Raw genomic sequence first — 24,278 nt, 5'->3', positions numbered from 1 at the left:
GCTATTCCCTGGCCAGCTTCTGCTCCACATTTCTCCCTCTACCTTAAACTCTCCCCATGCTTCACAGGCCAGTAATAGGACTTTGAAAACTAAATTAAAAATCTTTCCAATGGCTATCTTAAATTCTAAGATTAATGAGTGGACATTCTGTTCCTCCAATGGTAGAAAGGCCTTTTAAGGAGTAATGGGAACAATTACTATGCTTCATGGAATTTCTTAATGGTGGAGATGTTTCCAAGGCCCTCTTTATGCAGGGCCCCGAGTGTGGAGGTTGGAAACATTGCTCCTCATAAAGCTAGAACACAGTGCTCTATTCTGCAATCTCATGAGATGGGATCCTAAGTGAGAGACCTTGTGCAGTAGAAGAGAAAACAATGGACCAAGTTAGCACAGCTAGATTTCAGTCAGGGGCTCTCACCAACAAGTTGTATGGCTTTGGACATTATTTTGAAGTTCTCACTTTCCTCACATGTAAGGTAAATATTCATTCTATAGGATCTCCTCTACCTTTCACAAATTATCGTTATTTCTGTTTTCACTTTGGCCCTGGATTAGCCTTCTAACCTGGAAGGAGAATCATATGATTGACATACAGGTTTGTTCAATTCATGAAAGTCCTGACCACAATTGTCATGAACTACATTGAATACAGAACAGAAGAAAATAATGCTTCATTAAAGTAAGTTTTATGGAAAGGTAGTTAAAAACTTCGTGGATATATACTTACTGTATTGACATTTCTATAGCTCCATTTATGCCCTAAAGAATAAAAAGAAATGCTTTTAACCTTTAAAAGATTAGTCAGGTGACAAAACAGGTTGAGCAGCATGATTTTATTTTTAAAGAATACAGAGAGAGTTGTAAACACTAAGGTAATAATGGTATTTATCACTCAGTGATACCTATAGATTTTTTAATTTTTTCTTTTCTTTGTCAATATTTTATTTTCTACCATATGCATATTTTGCTTTTGTAATAATAAGGAAAACAAAATATTCTGAATCCTGCTCTCTCTCTTACACTCTTATACAGTTTCTCTGCCTGGAAAATAGTTCAGAATATTATACTTCTAATCTTTTCATGGCTAAAAAGAAGAAAAGCCATTCATAGTTCCCTAGCATGCCTTCCAAGCAGAACATTTTTTTCCAGGAAACTCTACCCCAGTCCTTTAAAATTCTCTTATTGAGGTCCCTTAAGTTGCTATCCTTAATTGTGACTGTTTCTCATAAAAAGTAAGTATGTGTTCAGCCTGCCGTCAAAAGGTGTTGCAGATTTCAGAGCTCAGATTCACCTCTTTTTCCTTGAACTAGTTAGGGAGGTTTTTACATTGAGTTCCCTTAACAGCTTGAAGGGAGCAGAAAAGTAGAGAGTTGACAACATGGATCCGCTCCAGGTTGAATCATGACTCTGCTATTCTCAAGCTGTGCAACCTTGAGCCTTTTACTCACCCTCTCATATCCTCAGTTTTCTCATCTGCAGAGTGAGTATACAATGTTGCTAGGCCTAAATGAAATCCCACTTGTAAAGAGACACAGTTCAGTATCTGAAAAGCAACGGGTGCTTATTGGAGCATTTGAAGGCCCAATAAATTTAACTATAATTAATTCTAAAATAAAAATTAGGCTCCTTCCCAAATAACTTTAGAAACTAAACTTCGACAGTCCGATCCTAAAGACAATCCCATTCTCAGATTTTGCCTATTTTTTTTTAATTTTTAAGTTTATTTATTTATTTTGAGAGAGAGAGAGAGAGAGAGAGAGAGAGAGAGAGAGAGAATCCCAAGCAGGCTTAGCACTGCCAGCTCAGAGCCCAGTGCAGGGCTTGAACTCTGAGATCACAACCTGAGCCGAAACCAAGAGCTGGATGCTTAACACACTGAGGCTCCAGATGCCCCAGCTTTTCCCAATTTCTGAGAGCAACAAATACACTTGAGTAACACTTTAGGCAATATTTCTGCTTTGATTTTAATATATTAAAACTCTACCTACAGTTTCTAAATTTGAAGATCCTTTAAATGCTCAAATGAACTATTCCTATTTCTTAATAAAAAGATTATTATTTCTCAGAAGTATAATTAGTTTCTAATCAATCTAACCATACAAACACAAAATTTTTCGAGCTGGAAGAAAATTTAGATGTAGGCATATCTTTTCCATTCAGACAGATGCCTGTTAATCTAAACTAATGTTTACATATTCAAAAATTAGTTTTTAACTTCCTAACACTGAAACAAAAACAGGACCATTAAATAGAATATTCAATGGGGATGGCACACGGTCTGTTAGTACATAAATTTAATCTCCCTAAAGTTAATTATCAAACTACTTCAGTAGCAACCGATGGAGTAATCCAATACAAAATGAGGACAGAGGGATGCTGGAAGGACCGTTTCCATTACCTTAAATATTTCAGACTTACTTATTAATTCGTTGTTCTCACAGAGTAAATGATACTAATGGTTACTCTTGCCAGTAATGCACTAGCCCTACTATGTGAATAGGGAAAGTACTTAGCCCATCTTTAAAAGTGGTTTATAATAATACCTACTTCACAGAGACATTGTGAGAATTAGGTGAGAAAGTACAGAAATAATTTAGTAGAATCTGAATATAATAAGGGCTCATTAAGTGTTATGCAATATTGTTATCATTACTTTTTATTGCTGAGAAAAATATAAGCACTGGACAAGTTAATTCATCAAGATTTTTTTTAAAAGAAGACTGTATCAGAATAATTTCCCACGAAAAGAACAATGTATCCTGGTCTATTTTCAAAGTTCATTCCTTGACAAATTATTCCTCTTGCTATTCCTTGGCCAGCTTAAGAGAAAACCTCTTTAATTCCCCTACTTTGGTTTTAAACCAATGGGAGTTATATTCACCTGGTTGAACTCAGTCCTTCACAGTGGGTAATTAGAAATTATTTTTCTTTTTAATCAGGAAACCATTTAAACATAAGAGAGTACAAAAGATAATGTGAAAGACACATGTAAATGAAGCAATGCTAAAATGCCAAGTTTAACGTATGTTAATACTCTGCTTTCTCTACTTCAATTCTTACTTTGCTTTCTAAAAAGTGAAATGCTACAGATAACGTCTATATCCTCAACCTGCCATTTTCTTCCCCAGTAGTAACTACTATCCTATTGTTGGTGTGTATTGTGTTCATGGCTTTTTTTTTTTTTACTTTTATTATGTATCTAGATTCCATAAATAGTACTATTGCTAAATTTTACATAAATTATACTTTAAGTATCGTTTACAATGCACTTTTCTTAACTCAGCATTGCATTTTTGAAATTAACTGTCTACTCATGTAGACCTGGACCATTCATTATAAATCTTGCATACTAACTGTTTGAATAAATAAAAATATTCACTGGGTTTTTTTAAGTTTGTTTACTTATTTTGAGAGAGAGAGAGAGAGGCAGAGAGAGGATTCCAAGCAGGCTCAGTGCTTTCAGCGCAGAGCCCAACATATGGCTTGATCCCATGAACCCCGAGATCATGACCTAAGGAGAGATGAGAAGTCAGACACTTAACCAACTGAGCCACCCAGGCGCCTCTATTTATTCATTGTTAAGTGGATTATTTCCTGTATTACAAATTTTCTGAAAGAATATCCCTGTGCACAAATGCCTGGGTTGTTCTAGGGTAGAGAGATGGAGTAGTGTCTTGGTAAGGTAGATGATCTTCAGCTTTACAAAGGATTCCCAAATTGCTCTCCAAAATCATCAAACCAAGCTATACTTCAAGCACCATGTGTGTAATTTCATTGACCCCCACCCCCTTACTATTATTTGGTATCATTATATACATTGAGTGTTTCTTTTCTTTTCTTTAATGTTTTTATTTATTTTTGAGACAGAGAGAGACAGAGCATGAACAGGGGAGGGAGAGAAAGAGAGGGAGATACAGAATCCAAAGCAGGCTCCAGGCTCGGAGCTGTCAGCACAGAGCCCGACGCAGGGCTCAAACTCACAAACGGCAAGATCATGACGTGAGCCGAAGTTGGATGCCCAACCAACTGAGCCACCCAGGCGCCCCAATATTGAGTTTTTCTAATTTGCTTTTGATATATATTTTCACATGTGCCCTTATTACTTGCCAATCTAATCATCTGCCAGGAATCTCATATCATTTTCTGGAAAAAGTCTGTAATACAAGAAAAAGAGCAAATGAATGCGTGATTCTAACAATTCAGCAATTCATGAAAGATATCCTTTTAAATGAAAAGACAAAATCAAGGAAGGAAGGAAGGGGATGAATTAACACCTGAAAGTATAAATCTTAACCAAAAAGCATGTTCCTCTGATGAGGTAGCCAGAGGTAAACCAATACAAAAGAAATCTTAAAGTTGAATTTCTACTCTGCAATTTAGGACCAACTGGATTATACTAATGTCTTAAGAAACCACAACAGCTGTAATTTCCTCTTTGTATCTTTCAGAAGCAGGGTAGAAATATTTAAAGCCCAGTGTAAAAATTAATAAATATTGCCTGTTGAGATCTCATATTCCATTTAGCTGGCAAATCAAGATTAATCATTTATATATCAGATGAGGATAAATTAATGAGCTCTGTGTACTAGGTTGCTTTCATATAAAGGGAACTGAATACAAATTTTTCATGTTACAAATGTGCTTGCTACTGGGCCTTCATAAAAATAAAAACCACAGTGGTCCTATGAATATGAGTGCCAATATTGTTTTATACAAAGGAATATTAAACACAATAATAAACTACTACACATTCTCGCCTACCAATATTACACTCATCTCCAGAAATAAGTATAGTAAGTAACATTTGCCTAGATAAATGTAATTTTTAATTTGTTTTGTTGTTGTTGTTGCTTCTGTCATTCTTGTTTTGGTCATTCTATTCTTGTTTATACTTTCTACCAGTGAAAAATGATAATATTCAGCTGTGTAAACTGTGTCTTCATCTGTTCTAATCATTGGGATGTATTCTAGGTAACCTTACCACAAGTAACATAGAAACTTCTAGAAATAATGTCTATACAGATATATGGAAAAATAAAGTTGATGCCTGGTACTGGCACATTACATTCTAAGGTAGCCACAAAATTGCTTGGATCTTGATCACAATAAGACGCTGGAATATTAAAAATAATTCCATAGTGCTTTATTAATTTCACATGAGAAAAAGGACACTGCATGTCCTTCCATTTTCATAACTTGTTTCAAAGAGGGAGTAGGGAAAAGACTGCTTTAACAGCCTTTAAAAAATTTTTTTTTTAATGTTTATTTAAGAGAGAGACACAGAGAGACAGAGCATTAGCAGGGAAGGGGCAGAGACAGAGGGAGACATCGAATCTGAAGCAGGTTCTGGGCTCCTAGCTGACAACAGCAAACCCAACGCAGGGCTCACAAGCTGTGAGATCATGACCTGAGCCGAAGTCAGATACTTAACCGACTGAGCCACCCAGGCGCCCCTTAAAAGCCTTTTAAAATTGACAATGCTTGATCACTTGGTGTTCAATAGAGTCAATAATTTAACTAAAATTGTATTCGTAAGTATAATCATTTACTAAGATATGTTTTTTTAAAAAGCCAAATTGTGCATATCATTAATGAAGCAATGCAGTGATTTTAGGTTTTCATTTATGTATTTTGAGAGAAAGCGCGCAGGCACACATGCAAGTGAGTGGGGCAGGGGCAGAGAGAGGGAGAAAGAGAATCTCAAGCAGGCTCCTCGCTGTCAGCACAGAGCCTGATGCAGCACTCAAACTCATGAACCGTGAGATCATGACCTGAGCCAAAATCAAGAGTCAGACGCTCAACCAACTGAGCCATCCAGGCACCCCTTACTTTCATTTTGAAAACAATGTAGTAGTTATATTTCTTTTACAAATGCTATTTATGAAAAAAAATCACACACAAAATTGCTGTAAGTTTGCCTGAGGTAAAATTATATAACTAGTAAAAGAAAACAGAATCAACACCATGGATTATATTCCCGGGTGCACAGAGCTCACACAATAACTAAACAGCATGGTGCATTTTATAGCACTGTTGAACACATTCTGTGCTTAAACTTTTTTTTAATGTTCATTTTTTTTTGAAAGAGAAAGCGAGCATGAGCAGGGGAGGGGCAGAGAGAGGGGGAGACACAGAATCTGAAGCAGGCTGCAGACTCTGAGCTGTCAGCCCAGAGTCCAACGAGGAGCTCGAACTTGTAAACCACAAGATCATGACCTAAGCCCAAGTCAGAGGCTTAACTGACTGAGCCACCCAGGGGTCCCAAACACATTCTGTGTTTAAAGAAAGGAAATAAATACAAAATTTTCCATAGTCTTATATTTAGTCCTGATCTTATTCTATTCTCAAATCCTTTAAAAAAATTCATTGATTGCATCCCCAGAATAAAACCCACTTGATCATGGAATGTAATTCTTTTTATATATTGATGAATTCTATTGGCCAGGATTTTGTTAAAGATTTTGCATTTATATTCATGAGGAATATTGTATATGGTTTCTTTTCTTTGTATGGTCTTTGATTTTGGTGCCAGGGTAATACTAGCTTCATAATGAATTGAAAAGTGTTCCCTCTCTTCTATTTTCTAGGAGAGATGATATAAAAATTAGATTTAAATTTTTTTAAGTTTATTTATTTTGAGAGAGAGAGAGAGAGCGAGCATGTGCAAGCAGGGGAGGGGCAGAGAGAGAAGGAGAGGTCCTTCTAGGTCCTGGAGCTAGACTCCCGAGTTGAGGAGGCTAAAAACCCAAGTCATCGGTGTGCTAGGTTGTACTATGCGATATCAGAGAATATCCTCCGATGGGTGTGAAGGCTTCAACATCGAGGAGAGAAAAGTGGCATGTGATGGGCATTTTAAATCTATTAAGCTTAGTTACTCAACACTTTTCCCACATTTAAATAAAAGGAAGCACTATGCAAAGAAGTAAGTGAAGCTCCTCGCAGAGTTAATGAACCAAATGCTCCAAGGAGCTGAGCTACAAGTGTAGGAACCTCTCAGCGGCAACTGCTGCCATAAAATGCACACATTCAATACCACAGGAGGTAAGCTGCAGAGGGTTTTAAAACAGCTGAACGTATGTTTAATAGGGTTTGAGAGCAAAAGAACAGAGATAGCTTCAAGTGCCGTTAACAGTAATGGGGCAATAAAAAAAAAAAGTTGGAATTAGAAATAGTATGGAGTCATTGGGTGCAGGATAGCAGTTTTCAAAGGGTAATCTGGACCAGCAGCATCCATGGCACCAAGCAAGCTAGCACCCCAGTGCCGGGCTCCACGCCAGAACTACTGAATCTGAACCTCTGGGGTAGGAGGCCAGCCATCCAGCAAATGCTCTCACAAGGCCGCCAGGAGCTCTAATGCATGCTCAGGTCTGAGAACGACTGGTGTGGTGACAAGAAAGCCCAGCCACCAGAAAGTGGGGTGAGGTGACCAAGAGCACCAGCTCCCAACCCACAGCCTCTGGATCTGCATCTCAAATCTTTACTTCTCGTGGTGTGAAATTGGGAAAGCACGTAAATCCTCTCAGCCTATTTATAAGTGTACGTATCTTAGAGGTGTACCATAGGGATTACCAATAACATTCACGAAACCTGCAAAATAAACAATATTAGCTATCTTTCACCATTAGCGTCATCATAGCAGGGTCTGAAGGCATGACTATTATTTCTCTGGGTATGAAGGCACCAAGTACTCAATGTTCAATGTGTTTTATAAAATAAAAAAAGAAGGTGGGTACAATTTTATAGCAAGATTTGCATATGAATAGTTGAATTAATAATAACTTCTGGGACTCAACATACTTAACACTGTTTTACATGCTTTACATATTTTAATTCATCTAATCCTATTTAATTCTTACAATAACTCTACTTTCGCCCCCACTTTACAGATGAGGAAACTGAGCTAAAAGAGGTTAAGTACAGGACGAAAAGTTCCAAAGCTAGAAAGTGGTAGAGTCAGGATTTATTTACAGATAATCTGCCTCAGAGTCTATGTGCTTAATCATTATGCTACACTGCTTCTCACAGTTAAAAATAGACTTTGATGTTTAAGGCAGAAGTTTCATTCAGTTGTCTAGAAAATACACTTACATGGAATATCCCATTCTCTGAGGGATCAGAAAAACAAAACATTCTGTCCTTATTTTTGCTACCTGCTCTATAAGCATTTCCTCTGTGTGCATTAAATGTACCCAACTGATTCCATGGGCAAGCTGGAAGCCTGAGAAGTGGGATGGCTCTTCCCTCTAAAATGGCAGGAAGAATCAGAGGCAGGAAGAGCTAACGAGAAATGTACAGTGGGAAAATTCATTGAGCTCTCCAGCTTCTAATTTTCTCAGTGCAAGGGCATTCCAGGATAACAGAACAAACTATTACCCTCCGGCAGCAACAGTATCTCTGCTGTGTCTAAGTCAGAAGCTCAGACAGTTGCATGTACTGAGGAAATAAGAGAACAGAGCTCAAGGGGAACAGGCTGATTGCTCCAAGATGCGCTGTCTATGCCTGAGCAAGGTGCCTAGATGCCTGTGTCTTGGTGGAAGGAGGCAGGTTCCTGGACCTTGCTTGGTAGATTTTACTGGGTGTTCGTCGGGGCTTTCAAAATTTCTCAGGGTTCTAGACAAGACAGATCAGACTCCAAAGCTGCAACAAAACCAGGCAGTCTTTCGGACAGAAAGCTGTAAGGCAGATCAATTTTATCCTTAACTCGTTCAATCTCTGGCTTTTGAATGCCTGCCAAATCCTTGAGGCTTCTTCAAGGTAACCAATCCAAATAATTCACTCATTGTTTCAACGCTCTCAACTGTCAGTAGTTCCAAGACACCCTGTGTTGTGATAAGAAAAAACAAAAGCAAAAACAAAAGTCTCCCTATTTATTTCCCAATGCCAGAAAACAATCTAAAATGAAATTGAGAGAATGTGAGATTAGCTTTTCCTCTTCCTATTTAGAATGAAATATTTATTGGAGCAGGTTTTTGGCAGAATGGAAATTTCAGTAAGCATGCAACTCTTTTGATTACCTCTCATTGAAAGTGGTATCTCATTTCTCACACGCACATTCCCTAAACATGTTATCTCACGTGTTATAGAAACAGACATTGAAATACCCATGTTTTACCCTATAAATTTCCCACTAACCTGTAAAGAAAAACCAGAAGCAACAAGATATCTTATAGGTCAGAGTAAAATCTTCCCTTTCACCATGACTGTTCATTATGCTGAGTTTTTCTATAATGAGAACATTTCCGCTAGCTTTATATTTAATTTGTCTACAAAGAGTTGCTAAATGAGAAGGAATTCTGAGCTTTTACTAGATGTGTAATAATATTAACATATTAGTTTTTCGGTGTGATTGTAGTACTTTTTAAGTTCAGTGAGTTTGATCTCATGTAGGAACTAAGCTTCCCACATAACAGAAGAGGAGGGGTACGTAAGGTCTACAGAACAAATTGGCTCAGTGTCTTTTGTAAGAAAGGTGTTCAGAAAACTACTCAGCAGGGAAAGCTTTCAGAAATGTCACAGAGTGAGAAAAGTACATCAAATATCCTTTTATTTTCCATTTCATATACTCCCTTTCAAAAAACTCCCAAATGTTCCTGTCATTTTTACGGATTTTTTACAATTTTACATTTTACAATTCCCAGTTGTGTCCTGGGAATTGAAGAGATGGGGGGAGTGATGGGAATTGTGGGCTCTCCCTCCCACCCCTCAATACTCCACTGAGGCAGTGTGAACAGACCCAGGGCAGAGATGTAAGGGGTGGGTACCAGTGGCACAGCGGAGAATGGACAAGCAAAGAGCATATCTGGGAAAAATGAAAAAGAAACAAAACTTCCTTTCCAAATATGGAGAGTAGAATTAAACTGTACAATGTATTAAAAAATGTTTTAAAAATGTAAAACCGGTCTCCTGCACAGATACTGCTAATTACAAGAGGACAAATAGTGACAGCCTGGTAGTTACAACCTTAACCAGGTGATCAAGATTAACATCGATAGTACTGAAGCATCCACATCGTGTGCCTCCTGATAGGGTGCACTGAGAAGAACACAGCCTCACTTCCTCAGTAATCGTGCCCAAACCACAAGGAGATATCAAACAAACCCAGACTGAAAGAGATAGTACAGAACAACTGTCCTGCACTCTCCAGAAGTGTCAAGGTGATGAAATACAAAGAAAGACTGAAGAACTGGTCCAGATTACAGAAGACAGAAGGAACATGACAACTGAATGCAACACACTTTCTGGAGAACATTGTTGGAACAGATGTCAAAATCTGAGTAAGGTCTGGGGATTAGAGACAAGTATCATTTTAACATTAAATTCCTGATTTTAATCATTGTGTTGTGGCTATGTAAAAGAATGCACTTACTTGAGGAAACCACACATTGAATTACTTAGGAGTAAGGGGTATCATGTCAGGAAATTACTCTCAAACTTTTCAGAAAAACAACAGAGAAGGATAAAGCAAAAATAGTAAAATATTCTTTGTTACATTTAGCAACTTTCTGTAAATCTGAAACATGTCAAAATTCTGTTGAAAATTTGTAACATAAAACATTAAGATAAATATGCTTCCATAGTCTAATGGGAAAGGAAAAAAGGTAGCTGAATCCATTCACAGGGAATCTCTTTGAAGGAATACTGTAGTTTCTAGACTTGCTTACCTGTCTCACTACCCCTTCTTCCTTTCTCCCCCAAATGCTTTTTTTTAATGTTTATTTATTTTTGAAAGAGAGAGACAGAGCACAAGTGGGTGAGGGACAGAGAGAGAGGAAGACACAGAATCTGAAGCAGGCTCCAGGCTCCGAGCTGTCAGCACAGAGCCTGATGCAGGGCTCGAATTCACAAACCATGAGATCATGACCTGAGCCAAAGTCGGACACTTAACCGACTGAGCCACCCAGGCGCCCCTCTCCCCCAAATGTTTAAACCTTCAGTGCTAACTTCCATTTCTACTTAAGAAAATCCCCATTCTCCTGAAACCAGCGGAATACAGTGGACTCGATCGCCTACTTTCCAAATACTGAATAACTCAGTCTAGAATGACATAAACAGTGAGGACTGTAGATGGATGAATAGTGGTACTTTAAGGACCTGCCTGATAGGACATCCTTCCATCAGTGTGAGACAACATGCCTCCTCATTCTCCCTGATCAATTAAAAAATAAAAATTGTACTGAACTTGTACATCTCTGTTTCTACCACACACACCCCCTGAGAGTGATTTTCTGAGACCATACAGAATAGGTTCATACTAAAGAAGAGAGAGTTCCCTAAACATTGAATAATCTTCACACAGTCCCTCTTTCAGTAAGAAGACAGCACTTGTCATTACAAATGTACATTCCAACTTCTACTCTCATATTCAGCCTCCACTTTCTAAAACACAGGGAAGAGCCTATTGGTGAGGAAGAAAAATCCATCATTTCAAACAACAGTTATCTGTCCTTGCTTGCCAAATTATAGCTACCAGAAGACCCAGAAGAAACTCTGGAATTATAGATTTTCTATACCTTAGTCTGGATAAATACTCCAGGTTGTGTGTTCTCATAGGGGTCAGTAGGAGAGCATATCACCAACTGCAGGGGATTTGTAGGGGGAATAGATATGGACTGAGGGTTTGGAACTGCCAATCTCCAACTTACCTCTGGGATCTTTCTTCGATGTTTCCTCTTCTACGAATCCATTCCTCATCCTAACATCTACTCTCCATTCTCCTCTCGTGACACCTCTCCATTTCTCCCTTTGTTTCCATTCCAATTGCCACCACCCTAGTTCAGGGTCCCTTGACTATAAGCTTAGACCTTAAAACTAAAAGGAGCCAATTATAAAAAGTCTTGGAAGATAAATAAAACTCAATCCAATGTCATGAAAAGAACTATACATATTAGTACTAGCAGGAAAAAAATTTGAAAATAATTTGAAGTAAAATAATACAGTAATAGATTAGCTGAAGCCAATCAAATGGATCAAATATAACTTCTGCATGTGAGGAGAAATGTGAGGTAATGGGGACTTGAATCTTGAGGACTGAGGCCCATTGACAGCCAAAGATCTAAAACAAATTTCAAGGGTATCCGTAGTTCCAGAGCTCAGATGTCTCAGTTGATATCTCTGGTTAATATTCAGCCTCAGCTAATTTAAAGTGTAACCTCCAGAAGTACTTGGAATGCTAACCGTAAAATTGTTTGGATGGCATAATTGTTTCCAAGAGAATTAGTAGCTTTAAATTTGGAGAATTAAGTCTATATATGACTAAGTACATCAAACCTATAAGTACTAATATCTTTTAGTAAAGTTTAGAAATAATAATCCAGAGAATTGGACCTACTACAAAAATATGTCATGTTATGATTCCAAATTAAATTGATGGGACAGGAAAATTGATTTATACCAAAGATTTTATGCTGAAATCCATCAGTTATTTGAAAATTTGAGAAAGCCTAAGACTTATTTTCATAAGTTAAATTTATCTTATTATAATGGTTACTTAAACACTTGAAAGCCTACAGATGACTGAAGGACTTAAAAAGAAAACAAAATTCAACTTCATAAGTGTAGTTTAAAATGCTTAAAGTCATTTTAGTTTATGAATGGAATCAAACATTAATCAACCATGTCCTCAAAAGTAATTCTTAAAATCTGCTAGATTTTTAAATAGAATAAAATGATCAAGTTGAATTTTATTTTTTTAAGTTTATCTATTTTGAGAGGGAAGGAGAGAGGGAGAGAGAGAGAGAGAGAGAGCAAGGGAGGGGCCAAAAGAGAGGGAGACAGAGAGTCCCAAGCTGACTCCACACTGTCAGCACAGAGCCGGACGTGGGGCTCAAACCCACAAACCATAGATCATGACATGAGCTGAAATCAAGAGTAGGATGCTTAACTGACTGAGCCACCAAATGCCCCGATCAAGTTGAATTTTAAAGCTTAAAAAAGAACTCTATTTTTTAACATATGTATTTAGTACATTAAATACTAATTTTTAGAAAATAAAGTTTGCTTCAGATAGTCCTTTCAGGATCCAAAAGCCATTGTCAAGAACACAGAAAACCCCCATGGACAACAGGGCCCCAATAGCTTCCTAGCAAGGTCTGGGCCTTTTCCCACAAAGTACAATCTGTGTACAGCTGACAGACTTATGTTCCCCAAATGCCATTATATATTGTCTCTCTTCACACCTCGAATTCTCTGATCTTTCTGTTTTCTGATGTGAACAGAAGGGGGAAAAGCTGAAATAGAAGATCTTTCTGTGTTTCTACGTCATCCATTGCCCCATCTCTTTTTCATCTCTCAGATTCTATTTGTTTTTAACCAGGAAGTCACCTTAACAACTAAGTTACTACCTCATTAAATTAATTTCCCTCTCTATTTTCAACTGTCCTCAATTCAATATTATTTTCAATTAGCATTTAATAAATTTGGGGCTAAGCCTCAGCAGTTACAAACCTGTTTAATCAAGCCTGTTTCTAAAAAGAAGTAAAATCTTTTTTTTTCTTATACATATTTAAAACACTATTTGACCAAAACATAGTTCCACTACAATGTCCATGAAGAACTCCAAAATTTTAATAATGCAACCTTGAGAATGATTTCTGAGATTTAACTGAAAGTATAGCAGAGAATGTAGGTTGCCTACTCTCAAATCCACTCTCTTCTTCCTCAGAACCTCATGTTTTATCCAGGTACATTGCCAGATGAATAAAAAACTAAATTTACCAGCCTCCTTTTCAGCTGTGGCCATGTGACTGAGTTCTAGCCAGTAAGATACGAGCATAACTTTTAGGTAAGATTTCAGTAACAGATGCTTAAAGCATGCTGGGATCCCTTTTTATCCTTATTCCTTTCCCCATCTTCAATGTGGATGTTCTGGCTGGCACAACAGAAGCCAGACAGGACCCAGAGGTGACCGTGATGATGGAAACCACTTGTAAACATGGCAGAGCAGAAAGGGGAGACCCTGGACCTCTGATGACAGTATAGAGCCTATCTTCAGACTTCTTTTATATGACAAAGAAACAAACTTCAACTTCGTAAAAACCACTGTTATTTTGGGGTTTTCATAATATTATGGGCAACTGAATCTTATTCTAAGTGACACATACAGGCATATTTTTTAACATCTTTTTTTAAAAAAAATTAATGTTTATTTATTTTAGGGGGGCTAGGGGCAGAGAGAGAGAGAAAGGGAGACACAGAACTGAAGCAGGCTCCAGGCTCTGAGCTGTCAGCACAGAGCCCGATGCAGGGATCGAACCCACGAACCGTGAGATCATAACCTGAGCTGAAGTCCGGCGCTTAACCGACTGAGCCACCCAGGCACCCCTGGCATCTTAATAAATACTACTAATGAATATTCCTCCCAACAAGTCTCTGAAAATCAATAAATAGAATCCTGCATTAAAATTATATATCCAACATTTGTGCTATTTGTCATACAAGTGATAAATTAAGTAAACTTGTGTTATTTGACTATACAAAAAAAGAAGGCGTTAGGAATATGCCTCTGATACCTAAAATCATTTAATTTTCTGTCACCCGGAGTAGAAAGAGATGTTGGGTTAATTAAATGGTAATTATTTATTAACTAACAAATTTATTAACTAAAATTTGTCTATTACATTGTAATAAATTACCTCATGTATTTCTCACAATATTCCTATAAAATCGACATTATAATTATTTTCCATTTTACAGATGAGGAAACTGAGGCAGAGATAAATTAGGTAACCTGGTAAGAGATAGAATGTGAATATGAATCTAGCTGTTTGATTGCAAAGCCTCCATGTAACCCACTAAGCAAATCTGAAGTTCAGAAAGGTTTTTAATGGCATTCCCCAAATCAAGCCACTAGAAAGGGACAGAACTGAGATGCAAACCAGGTCTTTTGAGTCCAGTGATTTTCATTACATCAGTGTTGATACCAATGAGGTTTTTAGATTAATCATACATTTTCTCTGGGCTACTGAAATGTATAGTAGCTTTAAAAGATAAATGAAACACTTCCATTAATTAAGCATATGCTCAAATATAACATACGTAACATTTCAAAGCAAGTAGCAAAGGCAATCTCCCCTCTTTGAATGTCATAAATCGATTCAATAGGAAATCGACTCAACATCTAAAAAGTTCAAATACAGACATTATCTATGTCTATAGTTATATCTATACTATACAGAGGAAATTATCTATATTTTTCAGATTAACATGTCCTTTATTCTCCATAGTCCCATAAGTATTACTAAAAATTCCTCATGTTATGTTCAAGTTCAATTTTTTCAAAAACTACCTATTCCATGTGTGTGGGTAGCTCAGTGAGTTAAGCATCTGACTCTTGATTCCAGCTCAGGTCATGACCTCTGGATTTGTGAGTTCAAGCCCACATCAGCCTCCACACTGTGAGCGTGGAGCCTGCTTGGGATTCTCTCCCCCTCTCTCTTCTCCTTCCCCACTCATGTTCTCTCAATCTCTCGCTCTCCCTCCCTTTCAAATAAACTTAAGAAAATAAATAAAATAAATAAAAATAAAAATCACCTTTTTCTCTGCTAATTGAACAGATCTTTGTCATTTCCAACTTGGAGTCTCTGCTTCTAATTCATGCTCCTCATTCTGTTATCACAAGGATCTTTTTAAAGCCCAATTTTATTCTGCGTCCAGACCCCACACTGCCTCTCATTTCATTCTGTGCATACAGTCCATCACTTTTGCTGGTTTGCATGGTCCTCCCTAATTTGGTTCCTGTGCATTTATTCAAATTTATCTCTCAGTATTTCCCAAACTATGGGTTTCCCTTTGCCTCCTGCACTTTGTAGATCAAGAACAAGTCAGAAGCCAACAGAAGCCGGAAGGAGGTATAAGATGAAGCCAGTGGGCACTGGAAACTGAGGGGTGATGCAGGCCACAGATTGCAGCTGCCTCAGTTAGACAGTATATGACTTCTGAAAGCATGAGCATCAAGCGGGAGTCAGAATAGCATGGATGCAGGAATAGGAGGAAAGAGGTTCCAATTTAACAGGCTGAGGTCAGTTTTAAGAGTACAAACCAAATGGGAAAAAAAAAATAGACAAGAGAAAAAGGCAGGGAAGAGGGGCCCACATTTAAAGTCTGGCATAGGGAAGCCCATCTATACAAAAGTCCAAGCGTCTGCTCTCCTACTTAGCACTTGCTCACTGTGCTCTCACCTCCAGTGTCTCTAGCTCCACAAACCTTGAACCTGCAGTCACTTCACTTCCTTTACATCCTTTCTTTATAGTGTTCCCCTACCTTCTTTTCTTTGGGGGATGACTAAAATGTAACCCTGGATTGATTCTCTTTCTCCATTTGGTAGATTTCCTTAGAGTTCAAAGTTGCCAAGAAACTACGGTGATAAATAATTCCTCTTTCCAGCAGATGTTGTTTCCGATTTTTTAGGGTCAGAGGGAGGAAAAAAACATTGTTATTCTCCAATAAATCTGCTAAACACTGCAGTGAATTATGAACCCGAGCAGAGGCTACATCATCCAAGAGGCCAAAACACAACTGGCAAATATTTCATAGTTGAAAGTTATGGCTTATTTCAGTTAATCAGGAAATCATTTTTTAAGCCTGGCATTCTTTCTAAATTAAAAGTCATGGAGTTACAAAACTGTATTTATAATTATATTTATCTCATTTACTGTTATACTCAATTGTTCAAAAAAAGTTCTGAGATTTTCATCTCTTTCAATAGTTTTTTCCTCAGTATTGTCATCTTTCCTCCCTGAAAGAGCACCTAATTGACATGGCAAGAAAAAAAAGAGATTTTCTTGGGTGTTTCTTTTTATTTCCAATATTGGCTTTCTGGGCAACATCAAGGAAATAGATTATAATAAAAGTTCTTGCTTTTAGTGGTTATCCTTTCCATATAACAAATACCACACTTTTTTCAAGATAAAAGCCATCACATCCAGTAGAAACAAACTGTTAGTATATCTTTTTTAGATCTATAACAAAGCCACATATAAACAAATTTGAAGAGTTCTAGATACAATGTGAAAACCCAGAAATGCTTTGTAATACACTCAATATATACAGGTGTAGACTACATTTCCTTAGAGTATGATATATATTTATATTTGTTTACATAATTATTTGACTAATGTCGTAAGTTCTATAAGGGCCTGAAACTTATTTGTTTTAGCTGACTACTCAATCTCCAATACTCAGCTCAGTATCTAGAACATGGTGGGCACTCAATAAAGTGGAGAAAAAGCATCTCTAGTTATACATAACAACCACACCAAGGGACAGAAGGAAACTTTTGAAAGTAATAGATATGTTATCTTGAACGCAGTGATGGCTTCACAGGTGCATATATGTCCAACCTTGTCAAGTTCTACACTTTAAACATATGAAGCTTATGTCAATTATACCTCAATAAAGCTGCTTTTTTAAAATGTCAAAATCTATAACATGATATGCTAAATGTATTACCCATGAAGTTCATGGGGTATTTTACAACAGCATTTTACAAAGGATCAGCATTACTAGAATGTAATGGGGTTGGGGGGAAGCATTAACAGTATTAATTTTCAATTCCTGGCTTTGATAGGAAAGAGACTTTTGAAGTAAAAATCTTACCATTTAATCAGTCTCTTACCAGTTTCAAATAAGAAGTATGAATTTAAGTTCTCAACACTAGGATTGTTTTTAATTAGTTTCTTACCAGTTTCAAATAAGAAATATGAATTTAAGTTCTCAACAGGATTGTTTCCCCTTGAATGTTCATTTACTTTTTCAGTAAAATATTCGGAAAATTATTTTCCAAAATGATTGTATGTGAACTTAATGCTATTTTAAATATATTGGATGATAGTTTTTAAATTTTCTTATTTTTTTTTTTTTTTAGTTTTTAAAATTTCTATTAAAAGTTCTTTCTTATAATACCAAGCCACATTTTAAAACTCTAGTTTCATTTAAACATGAGTAGAGTATTTTCAATTATAGTCAAGAAAAAATCATTGTACTTTTTGTTGGGAATTCCCAGTATATGAAGAAGATAATAATGTTTAAAGACATTATAATAAAGACATTATAATTCTGAATTAAAAACTTGCCAAGGTGTTTGAAAAGAGAATGATGATACAGTCATGAGAAATGAATCACAGGCATGAGAGAAAAGTATTGATCTTATCATTATGAGTAAGAGTAAGTGCCTGAATTATTCAATGACAACAGAGTTAGAGCTTTTAGTTGAAACTGGTTCGTTTTTAAAATTTCATCACTTAATTTTGACAAAAGCCAATATGGTATTCACAAGATTTTTTCAATATCAAGTACTTCACAATAAATATGCTCTAAATTATTTCATGTAAATGACTCTGACAAAGTAATATATTCCAGTATATATGTTTATGAAGGGCACAACCTCTTGTACCTTTAAATAGCATGCTACCCATTCTTCTACCTATTTCCAGTTTCGAATCTTAAGGAACCAGATCAATCACAGTGCACACAATTTTAAGCTCATCCATTCATTCTACAAATATGTATTGATACTGTGCTATATGACAGACACAAATTGGAATGAGAGAAACGTAGCAAGACCTAGTTCTCCTAAACAGGTAAGCAAATAAGAAAACTTCAGATAGAGATAAGTGTTATGAGAAAGACAGAATAAGGCAACGTGGTGGGGGCTGGCACTGGGGGCGAAGTGGGGAAATCTAAGCTGGGTGGGCTGGAATCATCTGACTCCAATGACTGAATGAGGAAGCAGAAGGAGAGGAGTCTGAGAGGCAGGCAAGGAGAAAATCATAAAGGGTCTGAGTTTCATTCCAAGTGTTCTGGCAAGCCACTGAAGAGTCTTAAGAAATAACATAAACTGATTTGTGCTTTAAAATAATAACCATGGCTTCTAGAAGATGAATGTGTGACAAAAATAAAAGCAGACAGATGAGTAAGGAGGCTTTTACAGGCGAGAGATCATGGTGACTTGTACAAGAGTGGCAAAGATGAAAAGAAGTGGGTAGAATTAAGATATATTTTAGAAACAGAGCCTAAAGAATGTGCTGGTTTGTTGGAGGGGTATGCATGTTAAGGGATGGTGACACAAAGAGAGCAATCAAGATGGGAAGACTTTGGGAACGTGCCTTACAAATCTAACAATATATTATCTTAACCTTATACTATCTGTTGAATCAATATAATAGCAACTATATACCAAAGGTAACAAGCATCTTTCCTTGAAATAAGCAGGCAGATTTGCAATCTGATAGAATTTTGTCATGACTCAATTTTAAACTAAAAGATAATTGTAATTATCTACAATTTAAGATTAATTTATCCAATTATTTTATGCACCTGCAAAAGAATATAGAATTTGGTGGCCAGCACTATTCAGTGTCTGTATTTTATAGGAGTGTGGAAATCAACTTTCCACACCTCAGTCCTAATCAGATGCAGGGTTCTCAGGCATGTCTCTACCTTTGGGCCACAAGTTCACAAAACACATCAGCCTTTATTATAAATCAGTATATTAGTGAGCACCTATATGACTATGAGTTCCTCCCAAAGGAGACCAAATTCTTAACCCTTGGTGGCCCCAAACAACAAAAGACCCAGGCAATATCAGGTAAGTGAAAACCCACTAAGGTAGGAATATCCTCTGACATCTCTTTTTGACTTTCTGGCCTTGATAATTTTTGGCTGACAACTTTGGAGATATTTTTTTTAACATCTTTATTAAGTTATCATTCATATAACACACAATTCATCCATTTAAGGTGTACAGATTCCCGAGGAGAAGCTTTGTTGTAGTCAAATTGATCTCTCTGTTCCTCCCAAGGATATATGCTTTTCTATCATTCCAGTTACCTTAAACATTCACTAAACAATCATTATTGAGTATTTACTGTATGTCAAGCATCCCTACCTGAAATGATGTCTCCCTCCATTTCTACATCCTTAACTCTGACTTTAAGACCTAGTTTAATCATGTTGATCACCTCAGCTCTTGGAATCTCTCCTTCTCTCGATGTCTATAGTCTATTGGACTTTAAGTGTCAGCCATTTTGTCATATTGCTGGTTAGCTTTCACATGTGCATTATGTGTCTTTGTCACCTAGCACTCTGGCTTGGTGCCTCACACATTTTATGCATTCGATACATATCTTGTGGAGGATGATAAAACCTGGTCCTTAGAGAAGCTGTCCTTGAAGAACCCTCTCCCTCCTAAATCCACCAGTAGCATGGTCATAGAACCTGAAAGTTTTAAAATGATCTTGCTGACATCTGAATTGTACCACAGATTCTGTGACAAGGTCATGTTGCCAGAATCAGAGTGCCCTGCCAGAGGCTGGCACGTTGTACTTCACACAACAATGGAAGGTGAGAATATCTGAGAGGGCTTTTAAATCAAGCAGATGCAGGGGCACCTGGGTGGCTCAGTCGGTTAAGCGTCCGACTTCGCTCACGTCATGATCTTGCGGTGCATGAGTTCGAGCCCCACGTCGGGCTCTGTGCTGACAGCTCAGAGCCTGGAGCCTGTTTCAGATTCTGTGTCTCCCTCTCTCTCTGACCCTCCCCCGTTCATGCTCTGTCTCTCTCTTTCTCAAAAATAAATAAACATTAAAAAAAAAATTGAAATCAAGCAGATGCAGATTAGTTCAATATTCTACTTCAGTCAGGTTTCTGCCCCAATACGAATGTGTGTGGTTTCTAGCCATCAGGAATGAGTGGTTTTTCAGAAATGAGTTGATTGGCATACTATCACCATTATGGATAGTGATAGTATGATCTGGGAAAAGGACACACAGTAAGCTAGACTGTACCATGCAATGATCGTCTCTGTATGAAAGACAGTGGTCATTTCCTATATGAATCGCGTATGTTGTCAACTTTCCTGATGGGTTGGTAATGGGACACACACACGCACAGAACCATATAAAACAGATTTCTCTAGAAAATACAGGTAATCTCTGAAACTCCCTTCAGTTAAGCAGAATTGAACTTCACTTGAGGGCTCGTTAGGAATTACAAAGGTGATTGCTCATAAATCAGAAACCGTCATGCTGCTGTGCACTGATTTTGAATAAAAACTGGCTCTGGCTTTTTATAAAACTATACCTAAAATGTTAATCATAAAAGCACAGCATTTTCTCTGGTTTCTGTTCACTAACTTTTAAAGCCGATGTTTTGTTTTGTTTTATTTTTACTGTCTCCATGGTTGTACTTACCCTTTTAATTTGTTCCAGACTCATGTTCATCAAGCCAGAGGATACCTGCTTTATACAGGAAGTCCTGGACCTGGAAGAAATAAAAATGGCCAGTGATGACAGTCCTAACAAGACTGCTTATTTCTTACTTTTCGAAGACCATACTTGCAAATCATGACCATCACTAAAACACAATTATCTTGAGCCCTGCTCTACCCTTGCTGATGTTTCAGGGATACTGGAAATACATTTTCTTTGTTCTAATCCCAGCCTTTGAATCAGAGCCTAGGAGAGTGGGCTGTTCATAAATATGCATTGACCACATAACGGGGAGTATTAATGTAGGGCAGAGCTCTGATTAGCAAATGTTACCTGCAGGAGGCAAAGGAAATACCACAAATGGAGATAAGATGCTGTTAGTGGATTTCATTTTATCTTGAGGGTTGGGAATAATCACTTATCTCTCTGGTCAAACCTCCTCAGATCTCTCCCTTCAGGATCTGAAAACAACTCACATAAAAGGCCTCTCTTCCACAGGATACTGGAGGAAGAGCACAAGATGAAGGAAGAAGCAAATTGCTTTTAATTTAATTTATTCCTTTCTTGCCATTTCAGCAGCTCACCAGAATCTACATAAAACCTTACATCCTAACTTGAAGATAAAATCAGCAATAAAAGAATACGGTACTAGTTTCAAAAACTTGTTAGCATAGACCTTGCTATACAAAATAAAAGGTAATGAGGTTAGGATGATCACTAGGGTATGGAGCAAATTAAAATGTAGCATTTATGGATTTTATGCTAGGGCACTTCCCCTTTTCAAGTAAAACTACTGCACTCAACTTCCTGCAGGTTTGACTCCACGCAAAAACCCAAAACAAAAAAGTCCTTTGTGAACCACCTAGCACAATTGTTGAATTTACTGCAATTCCCGAGCGTCGTCGGACTGAGCGCACACACTGGCGGGACGCTACTGCCCACTCGCAAGCAGTCCGCCTACAACCAAGCACCGTGGCCGGAGGAGCACTGGCGCGGGGGTGGGAAGCCCGGCCTCAGAGCCTGTTGCTCGCGGGCCGGGCTATGGGGCAAGTAAGGCTCAGGCAGTGAGGGTTGCCGGCCGCTCTGGGAGGCTAGAATTCCACCCAGGCGGCGAACTCGCGGTCCCTTTCCATTGCCCGGACTGGGACTTAACCCTTGGCGTCCCAAGCCTTCTCGCCCCCTTCGCCGGTCCACTCGGACCCAACACCACTTTCTAGACCAAGGCCAACTCCATTGCTATTAAAAGCCGCAGGGTAGTGGGAAGGAGATACACGGAGATACAGGGGCAAAGCACACCTTCCTCTCTAGTCAAGGCTTCGGCAGAGTCAGAACCGTGTGGAGCAAGGACGGGACGAGCCGAAGCTGCGAGACGGAGCGAGGGCGCCCGGGGGGTGAAGAGGGGGCTGGGAGCTGACCACCCTTCCCCCCCAGGAATGGTACGGTCCGGGGCGGGGCGGGGCGGGGCGGAGGAGGTTCTCCCGGCTCTCTCCCCGCCCCTCTCCCGACTTCCCTGCCGGGCTGCTGCGGGAGCGAGTGAGCGCGCGCCTCGGCGACCCCTCCCCCGGCGTCGGCACCCGAGCTCCGCCCCTCGCCGAGCCGCCCCCTCGGCGGCTGCCGGGAGAGCTCGCTAGCGCCGCAGACGCCACCACCTTCGTAGTCTCTTCCTCCAGCTCCGGCGTGCGGGGGCCGTCCGGCGGCGCCGCTGCCCTGGGTGGGCTGCGGGGCCCGCGCGGCCGCTGAGCACTCGGCGCCGCGCAGCCAGGTCTCCCGCCCGCGCGGCGCCGTGACAGGTGCAGAGTCCCAGCTGAGGATCCACCTGCGGCGGGCGCAGCGATGCCCACCATGCGGAGGACCGTGTCGGAAATCCGCTCCCGCGCGGAGGGTGAGCGGCCGCCGCAGCGCGGGGCTGTGCGCGCAGCGCGCACGGGGGTGGCTCAGGGCCAGCTTGGGGTCGGGCCGTGTGTGTGTTAGGGAAAAGATGCCCCCGTCCCACCTCTTCCCCTAGGTAAGTCTGGCTGTCGTGCCTGCCCTGGCAGATCCTTCTCCCAGCGCCGCCTGCAGTGCATTCGCAGACCCCTTCCCGGCTCTAGAGCCCTGAAATTGGTGTCCTCGGCGGGAGCCCCAGGGCTTGCTTTACACCGCAGCGTGACAACTCGGTTCCTGTCACCGAGGGCTCTCGTCCTGCCCACCGCCCTCCCCGCTAGCGCACCAGCCACCCTGTCTCCACTTGGCTTCTTCACCCTATTGAACAGACCCCAGCCCGCCGCCCCCGCCTCTGGCACCCACCTTTTTGCAGCTCCCTCCCCGCGGCTCCCCAAGGAGCGGGGTGCGTTTTCCAGATTCAGGATCCTTTGATCCACAGCCCCTTGCCTCTGACAGCGTGAGGAGCCTTAATTGCGGCTGGGTGCCCAGCGGGTTCTGTGCATTACGGTCTGCAATTCTCCCTCCTGCAGTGGAGTCCACCCAGCTTCCGTCTGCGATCTCATTTTTGTTTTTCCTTTTCCTTGATGTCCTCACTTTGGCCAGCTAAGCTGACTTTTTAGCTAGGTGGAAGCCGTTTTCTTTGCTCCACCCAGGGCCAGCTGTTGAATGGCTACACCTGTCAGCAGTGAGCAACAGATGCCCAAGGGTATAGCAAGTAAGCTTTTGGAGGGCTGAGACACCCTCTTCATCTCATCTCAGGAGCCCTCAGCATTCTTCCTGGCAAGTGACAGTCACTCGGTAAACATTTCTTGATTTTGCTTATGGCAAAGCCAAGGTTGTACATATCTCGAGTTTTGTTTTGTTTTTCTCTCCCATAAACCAGGACTTGAATTTGCAAAGGGTGGAATAACATGGTTTTGAGAACTAGTCTATCTTGCCGTCATCACTGGTTCCCACCCTCCCCCCTCCACCCCCCTCCCTTAATGTGAGGCAGGTGGTAAAGTGGTTTTAGAAAGGTCTAGCAGTTAGGAGACTAAGACTCCAGGGCTTGAGACAGGCCATTTTACTGTTTTTCCTCCTCAGAATCTTCATGTAAAAAAAAAAAAAAAAAAAAAAAAAATGGGGACATCGAGTTGTAGTATCTGTGGTTTA

The 24,278-nt window shown here is 39.5% G+C and overlaps 2 protein-coding genes across 3 annotated transcripts in view; one reads left to right on the top strand and one right to left on the bottom strand.

The window, feature by feature from the left end:
* Positions 1 to 22,664, bottom strand: part of GRXCR1 (glutaredoxin and cysteine rich domain containing 1) — a 308,046-nt gene extending 285,382 nt beyond the window's left edge. For both annotated transcript variants that reach the window (XR_013555303.2, XR_009616437.3), the window contains exons 1-2: positions 22,500 to 22,664; positions 21,186 to 21,255 (exon numbers count right to left, since the gene is read on the bottom strand). The gene's annotated coding sequence lies outside the window, so the exon portion shown is untranslated. The remainder of the gene's footprint in view (positions 1 to 21,185; positions 21,256 to 22,499) is intronic.
* A 179-nt stretch (positions 22,665 to 22,843) lies between these two features.
* ATP8A1 (ATPase phospholipid transporting 8A1) overlaps positions 22,844 to 24,278 on the top strand; it is a 231,995-nt gene continuing 230,560 nt past the window's right edge. Inside the window, exon 1 of the mRNA XM_078446155.2 lies at positions 22,844 to 23,085. Coding sequence (XP_078302281.1) covers positions 23,037 to 23,085 — 49 coding nt within the window. The 5' untranslated portion in view covers positions 22,844 to 23,036. The remainder of the gene's footprint in view (positions 23,086 to 24,278) is intronic.

The sequence above is a fragment of the Panthera onca genome, chromosome B1 (genome assembly GCF_046562875.1).
Source record: "Panthera onca isolate mPanOnc1 chromosome B1, mPanOnc1 haplotype 2, whole genome shotgun sequence".
NCBI lineage: Eukaryota > Metazoa > Chordata > Mammalia > Carnivora > Felidae > Panthera > Panthera onca.
Note: the sequence above shows the minus strand (reverse complement) of the source record. Positions and strands in the feature narration are given on the sequence as shown.